This window comes from Callospermophilus lateralis, chromosome 19 (assembly GCF_048772815.1).
Source record: "Callospermophilus lateralis isolate mCalLat2 chromosome 19, mCalLat2.hap1, whole genome shotgun sequence".
NCBI classification, from domain to species: domain Eukaryota; kingdom Metazoa; phylum Chordata; class Mammalia; order Rodentia; family Sciuridae; genus Callospermophilus; species Callospermophilus lateralis.
Window position 1 is genome coordinate 753,045 of NC_135323.1, and position 23,692 is coordinate 776,736.

Here is a 23,692-nt window from a genome sequence, read left to right on the forward strand (position 1 = left end):
TCGTCTTCTGCGGGACCAGCTCACGGCTTCCGCACTCGGCCCCAGCCTGCCCACCATACCCCCAACTTTGCTTTCACAGTGCGCTTCTCACCCCACGTGGTGACCTTCCCTGCCAGCTCGCAGCTTGCTGTCTCTAACTAAATGCAGGATCCGCGAAGGAACATTTGTTCACACTGCATCCCAGGACTAATCAAAGAGCCCGCTATCTAATAAAAGCCTCAAAATATCTTTTGTAAGGGTGAACAAATCAGTAAATAAAGGACATTTGCAGGAAATGGAAGAAGGAATTGAATTCCTTTGAATACATGGTTCCGCTCTTCTAAGAAGAAATTCCTGAGGAGGTGAGGCAGGCCTCCCAGGGAGGACCCCGGGGCAGCCGTCTCTGCAGGCCACAGCACTGGGGGAAGGTCCACTGCAGCACACCACGCACGCCAGGCACTGACTACCTAACTTTAAATCTGGCTCCACCATCATCACCATCATCACCATTGTCATTGTCACCATCACCACCATCACCATCATCACCACATCACCACCACATCATCACCATCATCATCATCACCACCATCATCATCATCATCACCATCACCATCATCACCATTGTTATTGTCACCATCACCACCATCACCATCATCACCACATCATCACCATTATCATCATCACCACCATCATCATCATCATCACCATCACCATCATCACCATTGTTATTGTCACCATCACCACCATCACCATCATCACCACATCATCACCATTATCATCATCACCACCATCATCATCATCACCATCACCATCATCACCATTGTCATTGTCACCATCACCACCATCACCATCATCACCACATCACCACCACATCATCACCATTATCATCATCACCACCATCATCATCATCATCACCATCACCATCATCACCATTGTTATTGTCACCATCACCACCATCACCATCATCACCACATCATCACCATTATCATCATCACCACCATCATCATCATCACCATTATCATCATCACCATTATCATCATCACCATCATCACCACCATCATCATTATCACCACCATCACCATCGCCACCATGATCACCATCACCATCATCACCACATCATCACCACATCATCACCATTATCAACATCACCACCATCATCATCATCACCATTATCATCATCACCACCATCACCACCATCATCATTATCACCACCATCACCATCGCCACCATGATCACCATCACCATCATCACCACATCATCACCACATCATCACCATTATCAACATCACCACCATCATCATCATCACCATTATCATCATCACCATCATCACCACCATCATCATTATCACCACCATCACCATCGCCACCATGATCACCATCACCATCATCACCACATCATCACCACATCATCACCATTATCAACATCACCACCATCATCATCATCACCATTATCATCATCACCATCATCACCACCATCATCATTATCACCACCATCACCATCGCCACCATGATCACCATCACCATCATCACCACATCATCACCACATCATCACCATTATCAACATCACCACCATCATCATCATCACCATTATCATCATCACCACCATCATCATCACCACCATCATCATTATCACCACCATCACCATCGCCACCATGATCACCATCACCACCATCACCATCGCCACCATGATCACCATCATCATCACCACCATCACCATCACCATCAATCACCATCACCATTCTCCACTCCCTGACACAGGCCTGAGGTCCACAGAGGAAGCCAGGCACCCTGGGGACGAAGAGCTGGCCCAACCTCCCTTGGAGCCTGGCTTCTCCTTGTCACAGACGGCACCTTCCCTGCTCAGGTCCTGAGCACAGGCTGCCAGAAGACAGCGGCCTTGAAGATCTGCCACATGGCTCAGGGGCAACCAAACAGCCAACTGTGACTGAGCACCGACTGCTGCCAGGCTGGGTGCTGCAGGGAGACCCAGGACAGCACAGTGCCCGCCCCCCTTCCAAGGCCTGACAGTTCTGAATGGAAGAGAAAGTCTGGAGAAGAGGTATATTAAAAAAGGCGATGGGAACTTTATGGGGATTAAAGACATCTGCTCTTCAAAAGAACTCGTTAAGAACTCAGAGACATGCCACAGACCGGAAGATCTCTGTAAAACACCTGATATAGAACCGGATGTACTGGAATACATAAAGAACCTCAAAACCCAATAATAGGAAAACAGAGAATCCAGTGAAAACTGGGCAAAAGATCTGAAAAAGACCCTTTACCAGAGGAGACGTATGAAAGGAAAAGGAAGCACATGAGACGTTCAGTCATGGGGAAGCGCAGGGTCCACGAAGGTACATTTCATGCAAATCGTAACATGCACCATGACACACCATGAGATGGGCTGAGACTAAAAAGGTGGCCATACCAAGAACTCACGACAATGAAAAACACTCTCCTTCACAGGCTGGGGTGTGAGATTGTACAGGCACTTTGGAAAGTAGCTCGGCAGTTAAAAAAAAAAAAGCCTCGTCCATCTCCCATATGGCTCCGCCATCCTATTCCCAGGTATTTACCCAGGAGAGAGGGAAACTATGTCCACACACTGTTCATGGCAGCGCTCGGTGTAAGGGTCAAAACCATTTTTTAGTGGAGACACTAAAAGCTCATTACCGGACGGAGTGTGTTCATAATGATGGGGGGTGTTCACCCAGTGGAACCCCACTCCGTACTGAGAGGAAATACCCAATCACACGACAACATGATGAACCTCAAAATAATCAAGCAGACGGAAGCAAGTGATACAGACAAGAGCACACACTGCACGAGTCCTCATACAACATTCTAGAAAATGCAGACTAACCTGTAGGGAAGGGAGCAGCAGACTGAAGCTGGTTGGGTGGGACGGTGTGAGAGGTGAGAGAGGAGCAGGAAGAAACTCTGAAAAAACACTTTCAATTGTGGATAGATGCAACACCTTCATTTTGTTTAATTTTTTTATGTGGTGCTGAGGATCGAACTCAGGGCCTCCCCTGTGCTAGGCAAGTGTTCTCTCACTCACTGAGCCCCAGCCCCAGCCTCCGGAAACTTTGGTTTTGGTGGTGCTGAGGATCGAACCCAAGGCCTGCACATGCATGATAGGCAAGGGCCCTACCACTGAGCTGCGCCCCACACACAGGGAACTTGTGTTGATGGCTTCATGGTGGCTGTGTTCATCAAAGCGTATCAAATAGTGCACACTAGCGTTTCCTTGGCTTCCAACCAAGATGGACTGGATCATTTACCCTCCTGATTCGAGCAACTCAGAAAACAAGGTCAAATATATAAACCAACAGTGAGCAGGGCACAGTGACCCGAGAGAGAGGGATGAGAGGAGGTGGCTGACCACCTAGAGTGTCTGGCGCTCAGCCCAGGGAGAGAAAATGCCAAGCCATGGTCCCTCGGAGGTGAGAAAGCGGAACCTGGAGCCCATGAGGCCAAGCTGCTGGAACTCGTGGGGGTGTTCTAGAGGAGGAGCGGGGGGAGAGCTCCAGAGAGGGGCCGAGGACTCCTCCTGCGCTTCAGCTAAGCCCTGCGCCCCGCACACATGAGGACAGGCAGAGACCTGGGGGAGGGATGGGGGAGCCAACTGGAAGCCCACACTGGCTGGCCAGCATGGAAGGTCACCTAGCTCTGGGACACCAGAGAGTCTTGGATGGGCACTGCCTCAGTAGTGAGGGCCTTGCTAGCCCCAGACTAAAGGCTGGGCCATTCTGCCTAAGCTTCAAACTCAGCCTCAAAAAGAAGCAAGTTAACTCTAAGTAACTTACCACAAGCCCCAGAATACTTTAATGAAGAATCCAACAGTGTAAAATTCTTAACTGTCAATCAATCAAAAATTATCAGACATGTAAAAACGATGATGACAATAAAATGGTAGGGGAGAATATGACCTCAAATCAAAAGAAAAAAATCAATTATAAAAACAGAACTAGTAATCACAAAAGTGACAAAATAGATAAGAAATCAGAAGGGAAACTATAAAATAACTTCAACTGAATAAAAATAAACTATATGTATATATAATTATACACACATACACACATACATACACACACACACACACATATATATCTATAAATTTATTGAATGCAGCTAAAGAAGTGCTTAGAAATTTACAGCATCAAAATCCTATAATAAAAGAAAAAAGGTTAAAAACCAAGGACTACTGCAGAGAGGGTTAGACTGGAAGGGAACAGTGTAAAATGTTTTGGATAATAGACTTTTTAAAATATCCTGTTTATGGTGGTGAATGTGAAAATCCAAGTGTGTTAAAATGCACAGAACTACAGATCCCAAATAGTTAATTTTACTTTGAATCGGTTTAAAAAATAAAAAAAACTTGCTAGCTTAAGAGGTCAATGAACTAAGCTTCTCCCTTAAGAAACTATAAAAAGAAGAGTAAATTAAATCTAAAATAAGATTTAAAAACAGTAAAAAACAGGCTGGGGCTGGGCTCAGTGGTAGAGCACTTGCCTCGCAGGTGTGAGGCACTGGGTTTGATCCTCAGCACCACATGAAAAAATAAAGATACTGTGTGTTCATCTACAACTAAAAATCTATATATTAAAAAAGTAAAAAACTGAAATCAATGAAATAAAAAAAAAAAAAACAGAAAGACAATAGCTACCAGCAATAAAATTGATAATCTTTAGGCAAACTGATCAGGAAGAGCAAAATCATAATCTAGACTATCAGCACCAAGGTTATCAGAGGGAGGACACCACCACACAATGCGAGGCGTACTATGAATGAGTTTGTGACAATAAGACAGTTTAGATGAAATGACAACTTCCTTGAAAAATACAAACCACTGAAGCTTACTCAAGAATAAACAGAGAACCTTAAATATTTCTGCATCTAATGAAGAAACCAAGTGGTTGAAAACATCCCCTCAGAGGAAACTTCAGGCCCAGATGGCTATACAGGCCAGGAACTACTTAAATAGGAAACGACCCTAGTTCTGCGAAATTAACTCCAGAAAATCAAGGAGGAAGGAATATGTCCCCTCATCCCATAAGGTAAGCATAAGCCCAACAGCAAACTCGACAAGAAGACTAAATACCCTTAAAGTCCTAGCAAGTCAAATCCAACACTGTACGTAAAGCAGCCCACTAGGTGGCATTAGCCTGAGCTGACCACCATGGATGAGAGCTTCCTGGAGAAGGTGGCTTCTGGGTGGACCTTGACAGACAAGCAGAATTCTAATTAGGTGATGATGTTGGTAAGAGAAAATGGCAGGATTCCCCAAGAACCGGTGGGCATGCTGGCACCAACCATGGTGGCTGCAGGGCTTCCAAAAAGCTCCTGTTCTTGGGAACAGTCCCAGACACAGGGCTGAGCCCTCAGGACCCCCAGCCAAAACTGACTATTCCAGCGTCAGACACACTACCAAGTTGAGCCATCAGATTTCTTGCCCAAGAATTTGAAACGGAATGGAAAGAGATTGCAGCCTGGGATCAGCTGCTTTTCAGCAACCACCGGGGTCCTGTGAGCAGCTCCAGAGGCCTGCTATAGGCTTTCCCTTCAAGCTTAACTATTGAGACAGTTTCTGTTGCTTGCAACCAAAAGAGGGTGGAGAGCCCGAGAGCACCATGACAGCCACCAGGGTTCTTCTCTGAAGGGTTTATGTCATCGCATAAAAATCTGAAAACCCTGGGCCAGAGCCAGGAGTTGGGTGAAGGAAAGCCCAAGAATCAGATCAAGCTGGAAAGGCAGCTACCTTGACTGGCACCGGACCCGACACGACTCTGCGGAAGGGTGGAGGTACAGGGAGAGGGGCGGCACTTCAGGCTTCTGAGTGGGAATGGCCCATGTCAAAGCTCTCAATAACGAGATCGTCTGGCAGTGCTACAGGGGATGAATTATAAAATGGCATGTGCTTGACCCTTCTGGGAGGCTGATGATCAGTCCAGGCCTGAGACAATGGCCACTGGGATGACAGGCCCAGACCTTGCTTGCTTCCGTGTCTTGGTTCTCACCTCCCACCTGGCTTAGAGCCAGGCACTGGGTGGACACTCAGAACTTAAGTCTGCTGGTGACACGTGCTGGAAAGAGAGGACTGAAGGAGTCTGGTATGTGCTAGAGCAAAGGAGGGAAAGTGCTAAACGCCACGCCTTTCGAGTCTGTTGGCCACTGCAACTAGACAGGAGTGCAGAGTGTTCATCTATGGGGTGCCAGCACACAGTGTCAGGTGTTCTGAAAGCACCCAGGTAAGCGCCCCCAGCACCCAGCCAGCAGAGTCCAGGCTACAGAGCTGGCATGGGTGGGGGCGCCCAGGGAGCAGCGGGCAACCACGGTAGGAGCCAGCAGGCCCCGTGGAGTTCGGTCTCCTTCCAGGAACTGAGGCCCCACGGTGCCAGCTGCCGAGCCAGGAGCTGGGGGGTGACTTCAGAAGCCACTGGAACCCTATGTACTCCCACTTGGGTATGCAGAGTTATCTTTTTTTGAAAAAAAAAAAAAAAAAGATGAGAAACTGGTAGCATGAACCATGTTTAAAAAGGAAAGTCGGGGGAGAGGGTGGGAAGAAACTTTCATCACTGTATTTTTCACCACTTATTTCTCACGATGGACAATTTAAATAGTTATGTCAAATATGCTTTAAAGTCCGTAGTCGCAGGCTTAGTAAAAATCAACTCCGCCTCCTCCCCAAAGGCTGATGAGACACCTCTGAGGCGACTTGAAGTCATGTCTCATCCACGCCCAGCCGAGCGCTGGGAAGGGGCCAGAGGGAATCTTCCAGAATCCTCCTGAGGAGATTCTGATGTGGAGGTTTCCTACGTGCCTTGTCAGGCCAAGTAGGCCAACACCAGGGCTGTCCCCAGCAGTGGCGGTGACGGAGAATCCCAGTGGACTATCAGCTCCAGAGGGGCTGGGCCTGGCCACGCAGCCTTAGCAGAGGAAGCCAGAGACCACACCTTTCTTCAGAAAGGAAACCCACGTTTCCACAAAATCCACCCAGGTTTATTTTAGCTCTGAACCCACAGCAAGAACACCGAGCGTTATAAATAGCAAAACAAGGTTACAGTGTGACTGGCTTCAGTTCTGACGTGGGAAAGCAGTCCTTAGTAAGGCAGCTGCAAAGCCAGGGTGGACAGAAAGCCACAGCGTGAAGGCAGTCCCACTGGTGAGACAGTGAACACTCAGACCTCTGCCCATGTTGTGAGTCACCAATTCCTGGGCCTCAGTCTGTGCTGAAACACCTGAGAAACCCTGAGGAAGACTAAAGAGCAGTTTTACAGAAGCTGCCCGTGGAAGCCAGAAAGGAAATTCCTCCCCAAAGCCCTCTCTTCCTCTGTGCAGAGGGAGGGATGCTGCCGAGTGGCCAGTGGCGGGCAGAAGGGGACAGAAGTGCACCCACCTTTGTTATGAGACATGGCATACAGGAGGCAGAGCACGAAGAGGGCATGGTAGTCGTCGTCGGGGCTGTCCAGGGCGTGGAACACCATATCCAGGAAGGGTCTGGAGGAGACAGGGAGGAGCATGAGCCTCATGGCACAGATGGACGTCTCCCCTCTCGTCCACTCACAGGGCACCAGCAGACCTTGCTCTCACAGCGCTGCGCTCTGAGGCCGTTCCACTGTGGGGACTCTACTATATGCCCAGGCAGCACCAGGCACTAGGGAACCTACCAGGTGAAATGGACACTACAGATGGAAACTGCTGTCTTCAGGGGAAACTGACCAGAAAAGAGACTGTCTGGTCACTCAACCACCTTTCACCAGATGTCCTGACACTGGGAACAATGACACCAAAGTTCCAGCTCTTTGCCTTCCTGTGCCAGTTAGCAGAGACGGAGAACGACACACATCATGACTTCAAGGAGATGAACACAGGGCCGCGTGACACACAGTAGGACCACACAAGGGCCAGGCAACAGTGGGGACCAGCTGAAGGACGGCGATTCTTGCGCCACACTTCTTGGTTCAAATTCTGACCCTGCCTCTTCACAGTCGCAGACCCTGGGCAAGCCGCTTCCCAGCTCCCCTCTCCCACCTGGGAAAGGGCAGAACCTGCAGGGTCACTGTGAAGACCACATGCAAGGGGGACTCCAAGGCAGGGAGCGGGGCCAGCACTGTGGAAGGGCCAACAGCGGGCAGCTGCTATCTCTATCTTTAATATCCCAAGGGCACTGCGCCCCGATTTCCTTTTGCCAGGGTACTGGCACACGGATTTCAGGGACCGGCGTTCCCTGGCTGAAGAGCCCACTGGGAGGGCTGTGGCCCCTGACGCTCTGTGGGTGAGCTCTGAATAGTGGCTGCAGTACTGGAACTCGCGCATCCCAAATGCCACCCTTTCAAGGCAAAGACTCTTCAACAAGGATGACTCTGGACACCAGGTTGAGACCAAGAGACCAGAGCACCTGGTGAGTGACCCAGGGCACAATTAACCCCTAGAGGGTCACACACGCCATTATCAATCCTCAGCATCTAGGGGAGTGAGCCTGGGAGAACAGTCACTGCGTAATCTTTCAAACTCTTTTGAATTCTGAACTCCATAAATACACCATCGATACAAAATGTTAAATTAAAAAAATGCAAAAGAAAAAGAAACAAACGTATACTGGCTATAGGATTTCAAATAAACATGAAAAAATTAAAAAAAAAAAAAAAACGTTTAAAGGGGACACTGACATTTGGACTCCAGGTCTCTGGAGCACCAGATGAGGCGCCAACTTTCCTATGTTAACAGTTTTGCCATGTGTAGGTCAGGTCTCTACAAGTTTCCAGTGATGACTTCAATACTTAAGAGCAAGAGAAAGCACAAACCGTTTTTTGTAAACCAGCTGCTTGAAATTTGGATTATAATTTTGGGAATAATCTGAATAACCAAGTACGAGAGCAGGAAGGATATGCTTTATGCAATGAAGTATTACGAGGCCACCAAGCACTTGATTCATAAAGAGTACAGATGATGAAGTGGAAAAGATGCTTAGGCTTGATATTAGATGGAAAAGGAAGGATAAAGAGTGACAGGTACATTTTGCTTATCTCTTATCAGTCGTTCAGTGCCAGCTTCCTGGGAATTCTACCTGGGAAGAGAGGGCAGAATTCCCAGGAAACTGGTACTGAACGACTGATAAGAGATGAGCAAAATGACAATAACCGTGGCCTTTGAACATTAGGATCAGGGACAATTTTTGTTCCTTCTTATACTTTTTAAGATTTTTTTTTTCACATTTTCTGATTGTATATCACTTTCATACCTTTTCATAGCTTTTAAATTTAATTTTTAATTTTCTGGTAGCAGGGACTGAACCAGGCGCACTCAGCACTGTGCACCCCCCAGGCCTTCTCATTTCTTAGTTTAAGATAGTCTCACTAAGTCGCTGGGCTGGGCCTTGGACTTGGAGCCTCCCCTCAGGCTCCAGAGTCACTGGGGCCACAGGCCTGTGCCACAACACCTGGCTTAGCACTTTTTTTTTTTTTTTTAAAGAAAAGAAACAATGTTTTGAATGTTTTTAGTTTGTTAGGTCCTATACTTAACCCTGAATTCAGACAGAGCCCATAATTACACAAGAAATATAAGAATAGTTCCACTTTCTACTATGCTGTATCTTTGGGCAAGTAGGTCAGTGTCAAGATTCACTTGATGACCTGGAGAACAAGCAGCCCTCTTCCCTCACTCTCAGCATGCTCCTGCCTCAGCGCTGGGAAGTGAGGAAAGAGGGCCGACTCAGACTCTGACAAGTGGCAACTAAATATTTTTGCAAAACAGACACAATGCTCCACCCTGGCCAGTCTCTCCACGGAGGAGCAGGGACCTGGCCTGAAGCTTCCCAGGTCTGCAGATGGCCTGACTCACCGCGCTGAAGCCTTTCCACTAAAATTCAGGGGAAAAAAGTATCAGCTTCAACATTCAAGCATTCTGCTCTGCTTCTTACCGACGGGGAGCAACACACAGGTATTTTTTTTCTTTAGAAAAGCTACAAAATTATGATATTAAGCAAAGTATATGCTTCTTTTGTTTCCATGTATTAGAACCTCAGAAGCAAACACAGCCTCACAGCATTCACTTAGAAGCTGCAAGTAATGTTCTCCTTAGTTTCCTCCTCTCTTCCACCACTAGTCACTTAGGTTTCCAGTTACCCACATTCTAACTAGGGCTATGCCAACCATCAAAGCTTGTCCCTAACTTCTGTGCTTAGAATGACTTCCTTAATTCTCAGAGCTTCAGGAGCTACGTATTTTTTTTGTTGTTAGCAGATTAAAAAGGTCTTTATAAGTCGTAACAACTGTCCACTCACACTGAACATATTCTAATGGTTTCTTGTTTAACAAAAACTAAAAATGGCTCTCTTGCACATCTGATGAAAAAAAAAGAAATTCCATCTGTTAGATAACTGAAACATGTGTCACGTAGAGATACGGAGGGGAAAAAAATCAGTGGGCTTCAACTCTTCACCGTCAGCTGGCTCAGTACACAGGATGGGGTGAGCACTCGAGACGCCCGCTCAGGCGGTGAACATGTGGTGTTCATACGGCATCTCTGCAGGGAGCTACGCAGAGGGTTGCTTGGTGAGGAAGGAGTCACCCGTGAAACAAAGAAGCCCTCCTAGCAGTGCAGTGAAGACCCTTCTGTGAGGGTGGCACAAGGTTTAAGGAGATGTAACTTCACAGACCAGCACTGAAATGACCCATGGGGCCAAGCTCAACGGTGGAAAGCAGCACTGGACCACGCTGGCCGAGTCCTGAGACAGCCCTCTGGATGGTGGTGAATGAATGATCAGGGAGACCTCCTGAGAGCTGCAGGGGTGAGGTGTGCTGGGGGGGGGGTGCCGTATGCTGGCCACCCTCTCTCCAAGGGTGACGTCCAGGGCCCTGACCTCCCTGCTGCCCCTGCTCCTCCTTCCTGAGCCGAGCCACACACACCTGCTCCACTGCACGCCCGCAGAGCACGTGGCCGCAGCGCTCTTCTCCTCGTCGGTGGTGTTCTGCTCCTGCAGGGAGGAGCTGGCGGCCAGCTCCGAGAGCTTGCGCTCCATGATCACCATCTCGATCTCTGCAAGAGACGTGGAGACTGATGAGCCCAGAGGGCTTTACAGACCTAGAAGCATAGACATAAGCACGTTAGGAAATGAGCATGCGCACACCACTCCTAACAGGCCAAGCAGATGTTCAGCAGCTCAGCACCAGCACCAGGCTGGGGAAAAGCAGGACGGCCAGAACCGTTCACCTTGGCAACACCAGGAAACATGACCCTAATTTGGACAACAAAATACTATTTGCAATCATTTATTTTATTCCATGATTTTAAAAAGGTATTTTACTTTATACCACATTTCCTTCCCAAAGGATCTGCGGCAGCTTAGAAGACAGGACATGTGGTTACAAAGACCTGACCAACCCACAGCAGCATGTGAAGCTGCCGACAGCGCACAGGAGCTGTGTCCTCCTTTCTGCTCTCCTTCTGGAAGGCACCAGGAGGCTAGGAACCTCATTTCCCATTTTCCCAAGTAAATCAGAGTGATGTATAGCAACGACTTAAGCATGATGTGCATTTCTGTTTTCAGAAAAAGCTGGGGACCTCTAGAGAAAAACATCTGGAGCTAAAGGTGGACAGCTGGGCTTCCAAGGGTCCCTGCCACAGAACCTCCTTGTGAGGACAAGGACTTTCTCAGCCAGTGTCTGGAGGCAGGTACAGACCACTTCCCCCATAACAGGAGAGGAGCTGGGGAGGGGGAGAGGAGCTGGGGAGGGGGAGAGAAACCTGGGCTGTTTCCAGGGGCTGAGTACAACTGGGGCTCCACCGTGGCCCCCACCCCCGGGCCTCCTAGCTGGCCTCTGCATCCTTCCTTGGCCCCCTTGTTTTCTCCACACCAACCTGAGGGATTTTTAAATGGGAATTAGCTGATGTCAATCTCTGTTCTGAAACTCCTGGTGCCTGTCCACTCTATTCCGGGTGAAATTCACAAGGCATCCTGGCTGGGCCCTCCACCTCCGCCCTGTGGGCACCCCATGCTCCAGGTAAGCCAGCTTTCTACTGTTTCTCAATGCCCTAGGCTTCTTGTGCCCCAGGGTCTTTGTACAGCGATTCCCTCTGCCCTTGGTCTTGTCTGCACAGGTGTGACTCAGTCACGTCCTCTGACACTCAGCTCAAATGTCGTTTCCCAAGATGTCCTTTCCACCTGCTTTTCGTTTACTTCCTTTTAAATGATTAGCTGCATATTTTGCTCAGATTTCATTTCTTTTTCCCCAACGTTCTTTTTTTAAGTTTTGAATGACCACAAGACCTTTATTTTATTTATTTTTATGTGGTGCTACAGATTGAACCCAGTACCTCACACGTGCTGGGCAAGTGCTCTACCCTGGCCCCGGCCCCCAGCCCTCCTCTGTGGTGGGGTCCCTCCTACCTTACGTTGTCAGGGGTAAATCCTCTAGGCCTGACACTTTCTCAGACTTTCCTTGATCTTGAGACCTTGGCAGTCTGGTCAGAGACTCTAAGAAGTCCCTCATCCTGGGTTGACCTGATGCTTTCCTGACAATTAGACTGAGGTGAGGTCTTGGGAGAGGAAGATGACAGAGAAGTGTGCTTCTCACAGCATCGTCTCCAAGGGACACACCAGCAACATGGCTGAAGATGCTGATGTTGCTGCTGCGCGTTCCACAAGCTAACATTCATCAGTGTCCCCACCGCCAAGTTCCTTTTCCTCTCTTCCATTCCACGCTTAAAGAGTGGAGCTGTGTTCTACCCCCTTGGGTGTCCACATAACTATTTGCAGTTATTCTACCCAGGGGATCTGTCCTGTCTACCTTTACTTTGATTTTACTTAGTTTTTATAACTACCTGGATTTTATATTATCTATTTTTTTCCATTGTTTACTATCAGTGGACTGAGGCTTCGCAGGAGAAGCCGTCCCATCTGTCCTGTTCTTCCTGTCTCTCCAGAGCCTAACCTAGGGGCTGGCAGAGCTCAGGTGCACAGTGACTCTCTCTTGAGTGGACATATGGATGGCTGCACTGATGGAGCCCAGGGAAGTTTCGGCAGTCAGCAGGGCAACGTGTCACCGTGGCTGTGACGTGTGGGCAGGGGCGGTCCACAGCTGATTCAGATCTGTGATGGATGTGCACACAGTTTTCTTCCAGGAGACATCTGACCCCACCACTCTTCCTGGACTGTTAGTGGGACTGTGCGTGCAGCCCCTGGGGAGTGCAGGCCACACACCTGCCCCGGGCCAGGTCTCTGGGAGGCTCACTCTCCAGAGTACCCTGCCCTTTCGATCTGAAGGCAGATGCCACAGATGAGAGGCTCCCACAGGGTGGTCCCCATTACACGCTGGGAGCCAAGGATGACTTTTAAGTGGTCTCTGGACAAACTTTCTGTCTATATGGTTTCAGAGGTTTTTTTTTTTTTTTCTTTTGATGGGCATTTTAAGAAAATTCTAGCCGTACAGAAAGTTATTCTTTGGTGCATATTAACACTGAGTGAGGGTAAATTTAAGGAAAAAGCCAATTCAGAGACAGCTGGGTCAGCAGCAGCCCAGGCAGTGCAAGCACAACAGCTCCTGGCCCAGACGCCCGTGGCGCCCCGCCACCCCTGCTTCTCCAGTGGGGTCGGCTGCCCCAGGGGGTTGCAAGATGACTCACTAGCTAGCACCTCCTTTTACCGTTTTAACTGTCCTCATCCTTAACATGGCTACTTTGTGTGTTTTAAGCCATACATAGGATTAGCACAGTAATACAGATAAGTACAGTTTACCATAAATAAACATGTGTTCTTGGGAGATGCAGGCTTAAGTCTTATTTGTGTTTGCATTTGCTGATAAAGCATGCCATCAAAGACACTGGAAGTCTACCAGGGAAACTGTGAAGCCAGCCTGCTGCGACCGCTGACCTCACCAGCCACCACAGGCCCATCTCCCCGGGGCTTTGTGTCCACGTCCCCAGGCACAGCCCTGCCCCTCCTGGCTGACAAGGTGGGAAGGCAGTCCCGGGACTCCTCACGATCACAGCAGCGAGCCCCAGTCCCTGGTGAAAGGCCAAGCCTCCACGACAGGCCGTCCTCCTTTCATCTTTTAATCTCCCTGGACCACACCAGGAGTCTGGAGCAGAGAAGTTCACCTGTCCAGTGTGTGTCGGGTTTTTTAAAGCAGCTCGACCTTTGTATTTCTGTAGAGCTGGGGAGGGGCCAGGGTCTCACACATGCTGGGCAAACGCACAACTAGACAGCCTCAGTCCCCCCACGTTAGTTTCAATGACAGCTTTGCAGGGCTTGCTGCCACGACGGCAGGTAAGAGCAGGCTGCTCCAGGTGAAAGCTGGTGGATGCCACATGTTTCTACCCACAGGATGCCTCAGGCACTCCACTGATGCCCCTTTTTGGAATCCTGGGATTTCACAAAAATCTGCCTGAAAACCACTGGTTTGGTCCAAACCTGGACACTGTATCTGAGGAACAGCGCCCGGATGTGCAGTGGCTCTTGACACAGCTTCATGTGTGGCAAAGCCGGGGCTGTCCCCACCCGTCACCCCTAAAAATGCAGGGTGAAAGCTAAAACTAGCCCCCTTGAGCCACATCACGCCCTGGCCCAGGACAAGGCCCTCTCCACACAAATCGAGGTTTGTAAATCTCAGCTGTGCCCCCCAGGCGCTCCCAGGGCACCCCACCCTCGCCCTCAAGCCAGCAGAGCTGTGGAAGGAGCTGTTCCACTCAGATCAGTTTCCAGATGAGGGAGATCAGTTCTCCAAATGCCCAAACAGGTTCCTTCCCCGCCCCATTTGCTTTTTAAAAAATTTTTTATTTCTAGTTGTAGATGGACATAATTCCGTTGTTTTATTTATCTGTCATTTATTTATTTATTTATTTATGTTTACGTGGTGCTGAGATTCGAAGCCAATGCCTTAAGTGTGACCGGCAAGTGCTCTACCACTGAGCGCCACCACCCCCTTTTGAACAATGCTATTCATCTGCACTCTTAAGGTGCCAGATCTCACCTGCGGGTGAAATGCCACCTAGGTGCAGAAGTGGCAGGTAGGAGAGGGTCTCCCCAGATTCTCACTGCTCTGACAGGGACACCACAGCCGTCTTTAGAGGAGAATGCTGAAGAGGACCAGCCTGGCTGATGATTCAGGGTCTTGACGAACCCCTTGCCATGCCGCACCAGGTCTGGCGTGGTTCTGTGCTGCCTTTCGGGCCCTTCCTCCCACTTGTCCCTGCCGACACTGTCCCTGTGCTGGTACAGCCCAGCTTTCCTCCGAGGGGCCACGTGCCACACTGCTGCCACCAAGGAGCAGCTCAGTGGGCTCATGTGGACTGATTTCCACAGGGACCTGGGGCTGATGACGGACCCTCAGAGGGGTCCACCTGACCTCGGTCGCAAGGTGAGTCACTTCTGCTTTGGACCGTGGGGCTGCAGCGTGACCTAGCCCCGCACCTCCACGCGTTTGCCTGTGTGCTCTCTGTCCTGCAGGTGCACTGCCTGCACAGCTTGTTTGATCATTTTATTCAGCTGTCTTTTTCCACTTAAATGCAGTTTAAAAGAAAAGTTTAAATCACTATTCCAACCTTCAACCTAGCAGACCCACTGGGAGCAATTCATCTGGTAGATACACCTTCAACAACAGGAAAATGCGTGTGTACAAGAGTAGTTAATGCAGTATTTTTATAACCCCCCAAAACTGGAAAGTCCCTAAATGTCCTGCAAAAGAGGTCGGTACACCCACAGTGCAGCTGTTAAAGGAACGGGGAAGAGCCCTGTGGAGGGAGGGAGAGACTTCCAGAGGTACTGGCGAGCAGAAAGCACACACACAGCTCGTGGCCCTGTGGGCAAGCTGGGCACGGACACCAGCCACCTCGATGCACTTGTGCTCACAGAAAGAAACAGAGGACAGACTGCAGACAAAGAAGGGGTGAGACGGAAGGCATGTGGGAGGGGGCACACTCCTTTCAACACACCTTTTTGCACAGTTGTGTTTGTTTTACACACTTTCACAGTTTTGTATTTTGTAATATGTCCCATCTCGGTCTTCTGAAAGGACCAAAAAGCAAAGACATCCCAGTAGCAATGAGAACACTTGGTGCCAGATCTTTCAACTGCCCATTGAAAGGAAACAGGGCTTTCCAGAGAAATGGCTAATGGCAAGAATGAGCAGACGAGGTGCAAGATGAAGTGCAAGATCTCCACAGGCCAGGAAGGCAAGGGGGCTCACCCCAAGGACACACAGCCAGCTGGAAAGGTCCCCATGGGCCCAGTCAGGGGCGACTTAAACACCAAAATCATTAAATAGAGTAATGAAATATAAACCATTAAAAAGATGAAGACCATGACCTGAAAAAGTAAATAAGAGAAGATGGGACTTCGCACAACGCAGTGACCAAGGCAGACTTTCCAACACAGAGAGCAGTCTCCTGCTGCAGAGTCGTCACTCTGTGATCGTCACGGTGAAGGCTGGGTCAGGGGAGAACCATCAACGGGTGTCACAGCTAAGCAGGAATTGTGAAGAGCTGCATTACCTCAAACTGTCCCCCAGGACGGCTTACTAGTTGTAAAAAAGAGAGAAGGTTATTACGTAGTAGGGAAGCTCGCAACACATTAACCAGGTGACCAAAATGAGTATCACCAGAAAAGACAGAAGGATACCATGTGCCTCCTGATGTGACACCCTGAAAGGACACGGCATTGCTCCAATCAAGCATGCAGGATCACAGTCTGATCACAGGAAACGTCAGGTCTCACGGCACAAAGGAGCAGGGGGGTCTGCAGTTTTCAAAAAAGTCAGCACTGGGGCTGGGGCACAGGTCACCTTAGCACATGACGCGTGGGCAGGGCCCTGTGTTCTATCCCCAGCACAAAGGGAAACAACTCCACAGAGAGAGAGACGCCAGGGCGCGGACAGGCTCCAAAGGTCAGAGGCTGGAGTCTCGACAAGGGAAGGCACCACCAACCTGGACTCCCACACACCACTAGAACACGGAGAGAAGGGAGGACGACGAAGCCGTGACTGTGGTGCAGGATGGCGACACCGTACCCAGCCAACGCACGCTGACACTCTAGGAGAAGAGACAGGATGGACGTCACCTGTTCCTCGAACAAGCAGGTGGAGGGGAGTGCGCTGAGAGCACGAAGAGTCAGGCCGTCAACCTTCTGCTCTGCCTCCCTCTGTGCTGTTTGAGTGTTTATAAGAATAACACCTGTGTATTACTTCTTTAATTACTAAGATCAGCAAAAATATTTCCATTTCAAAAACAAAACACGAAACCAGAAGAGCAACAGACAAGCACTGTACGAGTCCACCTAGGTGAGGTCCCTCGAGTGGAAAGTCTAGGAGATGAAGTAGAGCGGTGGCTGCCACAGGCGGGGGCAGCGGATGGGGCATCCGTTGGGTACAGAGGTTCAGTTGTGCAAGAAGAGAGTTCCGGAGAGAGATGGTGGTGACGGATTTATAACCCTCGGGCACCACTGCACACTTAAAATGGCTAAGACGGCCAACCTGACGTTGAACGTGTGTCTTAAAAGGCAGCAAAGCCCCATCTCTCAACCGGCCGCCCAGGCAGGGCCGTGCAGGCCAGAAGGGCCTTGGCACCTACGGACAATGACTTCTGCCTCATGATGTGACGACTCTGGTGCTCTCCTCGGCCTTCCCCATCACAGCACAACCCGTCAACTCTCCCAGGGGGACATGTTCTAACCCGACTTCATTTGGTAGATGAAGTGCTTGTCAGGGACGTGGCAGGCATGACCTCCCAATGGCCTTTGAATTTACAAATTCAAGGATTTCTCAATCGGCCCCTGGGTACTATACACCAGGAATTGCAGCGAGATGACGATGGAAGAGGGAAGGGAGAGGGGAAGGGGCCTTCCGAGGAAGGCTGGGGAGGGAGGATGAACTGCTGGTTACCCCAGAATTAAGAGGAGGACTGCGTGCTATTGGCTGGCTCTGGAGCAGTTTCAGGAAGCAAATGGTCCCTGACAGTAAGTGTGTTTGCTTGCGCTGAGAGTACGGGAGACCCTTCCTTTGCCTCTTAGAGTCTCCGACTGAGCAGGGATTGGGCTGAGAACGGTCTCTGGGAAGCTGTTCTTCACGAGTGATCCTAGTTCACCTTCCATCTTCCGCCTCACACCAGTTAAATCCTCTGCAGGAGCTGACACCCACGGTTCCATATCATGCCGGGCCCACTTTTCCCCCCATCTTCCCACTCTGTCACACATTCATACCCACATGCTTCATTTATTAGTGACAGATCCCCACGGCAATTGCCTGGGGATCTAGGCACAGAACCCACCCAACCAGTCTCAAATGCCCCTTCAGTTCTTCACCCTGTCCTGCATCTTGGCCAGGGTTCCAATACAGTGTCCTTGAACCATAAGCTAAAACCTGTGCGGTGAATGCTCTATGATAGCCTGAAGCCTGGGCATGAGATAGCCCCCTCCACAGGTGGAGAAGCACAGAGAAGGCAATGCCTAGCCCAGAGTCACAGAGCTGCGCAGGGGTAGGGCTGGGATTCAGACCCCAGCTTCCCGACAGTCCCTGGCTCACTCAATCAGAATGCCACCAGTCTTCACCAGGTGAGCCAGCATTTAACTCTAGTGGAGACTTGAAGGAAAAAGAAAGATGCAAAGCTGGGGGTCCAAATTTGCAGGGATCCTGAGTTCCAGTGGGCCTGGCAGGTCCAGTCATTCCAGCTGCTTCTCTCCTTGCCCTTTCTGGAGTTCTGGGAGAAGAGAAACCCGTGCAATGGACTTCCGCCTGGTCCACGGCAAAAAAGCCAAAGCCAAGCCCTGCTGTTGGAACAGGAAGTTCACAGGATGCAATCTCTTGTCTCAGATGTCTTATGAGGTTACTGCTCTGAGAAAATCCCAAACGAGAGAACTGTCCTTTCAGACTGAAGGGTGACTGAGAAATGAGCCAGCACCCTGGGATGCTGGGCTTCCTGGACAGCGTGAACACTCTGCTAGCTACAGGGACCAGGACATCCCTTTTCTTCCTTTTAATACTCGATTTCTGCAAATTTAGGGGCCCTGTGATTTCTTGGTTTCACAATGAGTCACTCGTTACTTGGGACCTGAGGTAGAGCACATCTCTTTGCAAACTGGGGACGGAGTGGACGGGCCAGGGTGCCCATTCACCTCACACAGCGTCCGAGTCTGGGCTCAAACATGGAGGAGGTGTGAATTCTGGGTGCTACGATTTAAAAAACACATTAATGCCACATTCAAATCAGGTCATGGCAAAACTGAACCTCGTGACACATGCCTGTTTTACGCTGTAAAGATTTCACTACTAGAGTGGGGGTGGCAGAGATGGGTCTCCTGAGTCCGTCTGTCACAACCAGATTGTCAACCATCTCTTAGAGATCCAGGGACAACAAAAAAAGCTTGCTAGAGAAGAAATAACATGGAGAAGAAAATAAGCCACATACCCACCTCAACACAGGAAGGGAGAGAGGAGATGGACATCAGAGGGGCAGGGAGTGCCCAGAATGTAGTGGGCCTTCTGGGGGAGACTCTGCTGTTTCTTCTGGCCCTGCACCCATGCCCCTGGCTTCTGAGGAACATACCCCAGATTTTATCAGAGGAGCCACAGTAGGATAGACACCTGTCCCAGGCCTGGCCACCCTGTCCTCTGGTTTGCAACATGAATGAGTGGCACCCGTGGGCCTGACCGCCTTCCAAGTCACAGCAATTAACAGCTGTGGGGGGTTGTCCAAATTCTAGTCTAAGGAGAGACACTGACCACCTGCACCTTCAAACACAGCGGAACTGAGAGACCACACAGAGGACTCAGAAAGCTCCAGAGTGGAAGTGCTACTGCTCAGGAGGACAAAGCCGTGAACGCCGTGTTTATGCACATGAGTCCGGGGGAAAGATGGCAGGACCACCGCATTCTGGAATGATTCATGTGTTCAAGGAATTAGGAAGGCAGCAAAACTGATGGGGGCGTCACCAAGGGTGACGTCACCCAGCTGAGCTCTGGAGTCAGCATCAACTGCCCATTCGAAGCCTGTGGGGAAATTTCTGGCTCATCTGGCACAATGTGGCCAAGTAGCCTCCTGGAAAGCCTGTTTTGGGGGCTGGTGAAACTCTCCCTGTGCCCTCCACATGGCCACTGGCCTCGGTGGCAGGGAGCCCTCCCTCCCAACCCCGCAGTCCCAGCTGCTGAGCTGGCTTGCCATCCCCGTTCGCAGGGCCTGGGCCCCCCCCCTGACTAACTGATGATGCTTTGGGGCCAAACCTGCCCTGTCCATACTCCTGTTAGTCAGAGCCGAGGGCTGGCGAGACAGCATCCCTTAGAAGTACTGGAACAAAGGCAGGAGCGTCTTTCCAAGACAAAATGGAAAAGAACACAGTGTACAAACCGAGGTGAAGTGTCCGCTTCCCCCCAGTGTGGCTATCCAGTGATGGCTAAACCAAGAGGTGAGACAGACAACTTTCTTCCAAGTTAAAAAAAAAAAAAAAAAATTACAAGATGACCCAAATAAGCAAATACAGATGGCTTGCTTTGTGTCTGCCCCTCAACCTCTCCTCCAAAGTGACATTTGCTGGCAAAGGTTCCCCATACTACACACTTTGATCAGAAACCAAAGCCAGCCAGAGGTCCCAGTCTCAGAAAGGGATCTGGGTGGCACCAGGGTGACATGCAATCATTGTATTCACTGACAGCTGCTAAGGAAATCACAGTGGGGCCAGCGGGGTGGGGCCAGCAGGGTGTGTTCTAGTTGTAGGATCGCAGGCAACTGCCAAAGACCCTGCACTCCCAGCCACTGCTTCAGCAAGGGGCTGTGGCCCAGCTTCAACTGCCCTGGACTGGAGCTCACAGTCTGGCTCACCAGGCTGGGGGATGTCGGTGGCAGGAATGTGCCCCCACCCCAGCAGACCACAGCCAGGCGGCCAAGAGGGGGCTGCCTTTCTCCCTCCAGCGAACAGAGCTCTACCCCACGGCCACCAAGCACAGAGTCCCATCACCCCTCCCCCAGGGCCTGGGCCACAGCCAGAGGCCCCATCTGTGTGGCTGTGAGCCTGGTCCATGACACAAGTAACTGGCCCCTTCTGTGTACTTGACCCCAGAGGAAATGCTCTCCAGTTCAAAGGGGTTCAGCATTTAAACAGGAGTGAGAAAAGAAAGCGACCCAACCACCCCGGCCAGGCAAAAGGGGGGACGCATTCTCTGGCCAAGCGCATACCCACCACGCAGCGCACCTCGGTCCAGACAGATGGGGCTGCTAAAAGCTCAGGGGGAGATTTTGTGGACTGAATTTGACTATGGGACTCCAAAAAAGTCATAACTATTAAAAGTATATAATCTCATTAGACCCCTCTCTTTCTTCCACTGTGTGCTAGGCACAAACCATTATTCCAAATTATCCGGGAGAAGAACAGTAGCAATGATGATGAAGATGACAATAATGATGGTCATCAGCAGCAGTGAACCCTCTTACAGCATCAGACAGGGACAGAGAACTGTTCTGAACAGATCAGATGTGCTACTTCTCTTTTTTTTTTTTTTTTTTTTTGTGGTGCTGGGGATTGAGCCTGGAGCCCTGTCCAAGCTAAAGCAGACACTCTACCACTGAGCTACGTCCCCAGCCCTTTTTAAATTTTTATTTTGAGACAGGGTCTCACTAAATTGCTCAGGCTGGTCTTGAACTTGAGATCCTCCTGCCTCACTCTCCTGAGCTGCTGGGATACAGCCTGTATCGCTGCGTTAGTTCTTTTAATTCTCAGAGTCACACTGCAAAGTAGACACTATTTGTGACCCTCTTTTTACAGATGGGAGACCTTGCTGCAGGTCTCCCACTCCATGAGGTGGACTTTCGCTGGATCTGCTGTGACACAGCCCACAGCTGGCTCCAAACAGCTGGACTGTCCAGAACGAGGTGCACTGGTGGGCATCAGAGAGGAACAGAGGTGTCCATGGACATACACTAGGGAGCAGAGTAGCAGAGAGGACCCAGCCAGCGGCAGCCGGGGCGGGCGGCGCAGAGTGGTGCGGCTGGGGACTCACCTTCGTTCTCCCCACTCGTCTTCGCGCCTTTGGAACCACCCTCTGTACCTTTAGCCTTCTCGGCGTCTTCCTGGGCGTCCTCGGCGGCCCCCTTCTCCTCGTCCTCCTCCTCCCCAACGTTTTTGTAGTTGGGTCTCTTTTGCACCCGCCTCTTGCCCTTGTGCTTGTTCATCTCAAGGGACCGCTCCAGGGACTCAGTGGGTTTAATGAAGCACCGAATGCTGGGCTTGGCCTAGGAGTCCAAGAAAGGAACCCATTAATTGGAACACTGGGATCTTGATGGATGTTTGCAAGCTGCTCCAGTTTCTGCCTCCTAAACAACAAATGCTACTTCCTGGTCTAGTACTATGACTAATATCGTTACCAACATCAAAAAATCAAAAATAGCACCAGTTGCCATTTACTGCTCACTATCCCCATCAGAAATGCTGTGTTTCACCAGAACAGCTCACACTTCCAGGTGTCTGCCGTACACAAGCTACTCTACGGTTCTGATTGTGTTGCCTCATTTAAACTGTATGACACCCCTTAAGAGAGTGCAGTTGTCCTCATTTTAGAGATAAGGAAGGCAAAGGTCAGAGACACTAAGTGATCTACCCAAGGTTTCAGAGCCTGGCGGCAGCTGAGCCAAAATCTAAACGCATACCATCTGCACAACCTGCGTCTTTGCTACATACAGCACAATGACATTGCCATGTTTAAGTAAATCTTTGTTTTATATAAATGTGTGTGTGTGTGTGTGTGTGTGTGTGTGTGTGTGTGGTAGATGGACACAACATCCTTATTTTACTTTTTTATTTATCTATTATTTTTTACATGGTGCTGGGGATTGAACCTAGTGTGCCACTCAGGCTAGGCAAGCACTCTACCACTGAGCCCCAAACCCAGCCTGGTAAGTCTGTTTTAGAAGAAACTGTCTCTCACTACAGGAAATGGTACATCAACCTGCCTCACTGTTGTGAAAATAAACAACAAGACGACAAGGCAGGCTCCCTGGAGGCAGCCACGTGCTGGCTCTCCTCAGGAGGGCGCTCCCTAGCATCAGTGACACAAAGGTGTCCTCTCCACAGAAGACGCTTCTTCCGAGAGGACACAGGGCCCTCACAGAAAATAAGGAAGGCCCCTGTCACCTATGATCCATACCCCAGTCTCCTGTATCGCGATCTTCCTAACCACCACGATACACCGTCCGTTTCAAAGCTGAGAAAATAGAGGCCTGAGAGGCCCAGCCACTTGCCCGACCCACGTCAGCTACCACTCGACTGCAGAGCCTGGTTCTGAACCCAGGCTGCTCGACGGCAAAGCCCAAGCCTTGCCTAAAACAGCACCGTGTCGACAAAACTCAAACCCAGGTCTCAGCTTAGTACTCTTTAAAAATATACGCATACAGATGGCACCGTGGCACCTGCAGTCCCAGGCTCAGAGACTGAGGCAGGAGGATGGCTTGGGCCCAAGAGTTTAAGGCCAGCCATGGATGACATACAAGACCTTAAAAAAAAAAAAAAAAAGGAAAAACATACACATGCAAATTAACCACGTCTAGAAAGGAGCTAAGACGAAAGGAAATTGATTTTTAGTGCAGGATTTTGATTGAAATGTTTTTCCCTTTCTAAACTCTGGATAAGGTTCAGACATCATTTTGTCATTAAGGGAAAAAACAAAAAAGATTTAGAATACACTTTTCCATTATCTTGATGTGGATTATCCATCTTACGAACGTACCCCAAAGAGAAA

The 23,692-nt window shown here is 49.9% G+C and overlaps 1 protein-coding gene across 4 annotated transcripts in view; it reads right to left on the reverse strand.

Moving 5' to 3' along the window:
* The window catches only part of Clec16a (C-type lectin domain containing 16A), a 175,711-nt gene that overhangs the window by 107,675 nt on the left and 44,344 nt on the right, over nt 1-23,692 (reverse strand). For 3 of the 4 annotated variants that reach the window (XM_077106085.1, XM_077106087.1, XM_077106088.1), the window contains exons 10-12: nt 21,959-22,190; nt 10,889-11,018; nt 7,378-7,478 (exon numbers count right to left, since the gene is read on the reverse strand). In XM_077106085.1, coding sequence (XP_076962200.1) covers nt 7,378-7,478; nt 10,889-11,018; nt 21,959-22,190 — 463 coding nt within the window. The remainder of the gene's footprint in view (nt 1-7,377; nt 7,479-10,888; nt 11,019-21,958; nt 22,191-23,692) is intronic. The other variant, XM_077106086.1, reaches the window with a different exon arrangement.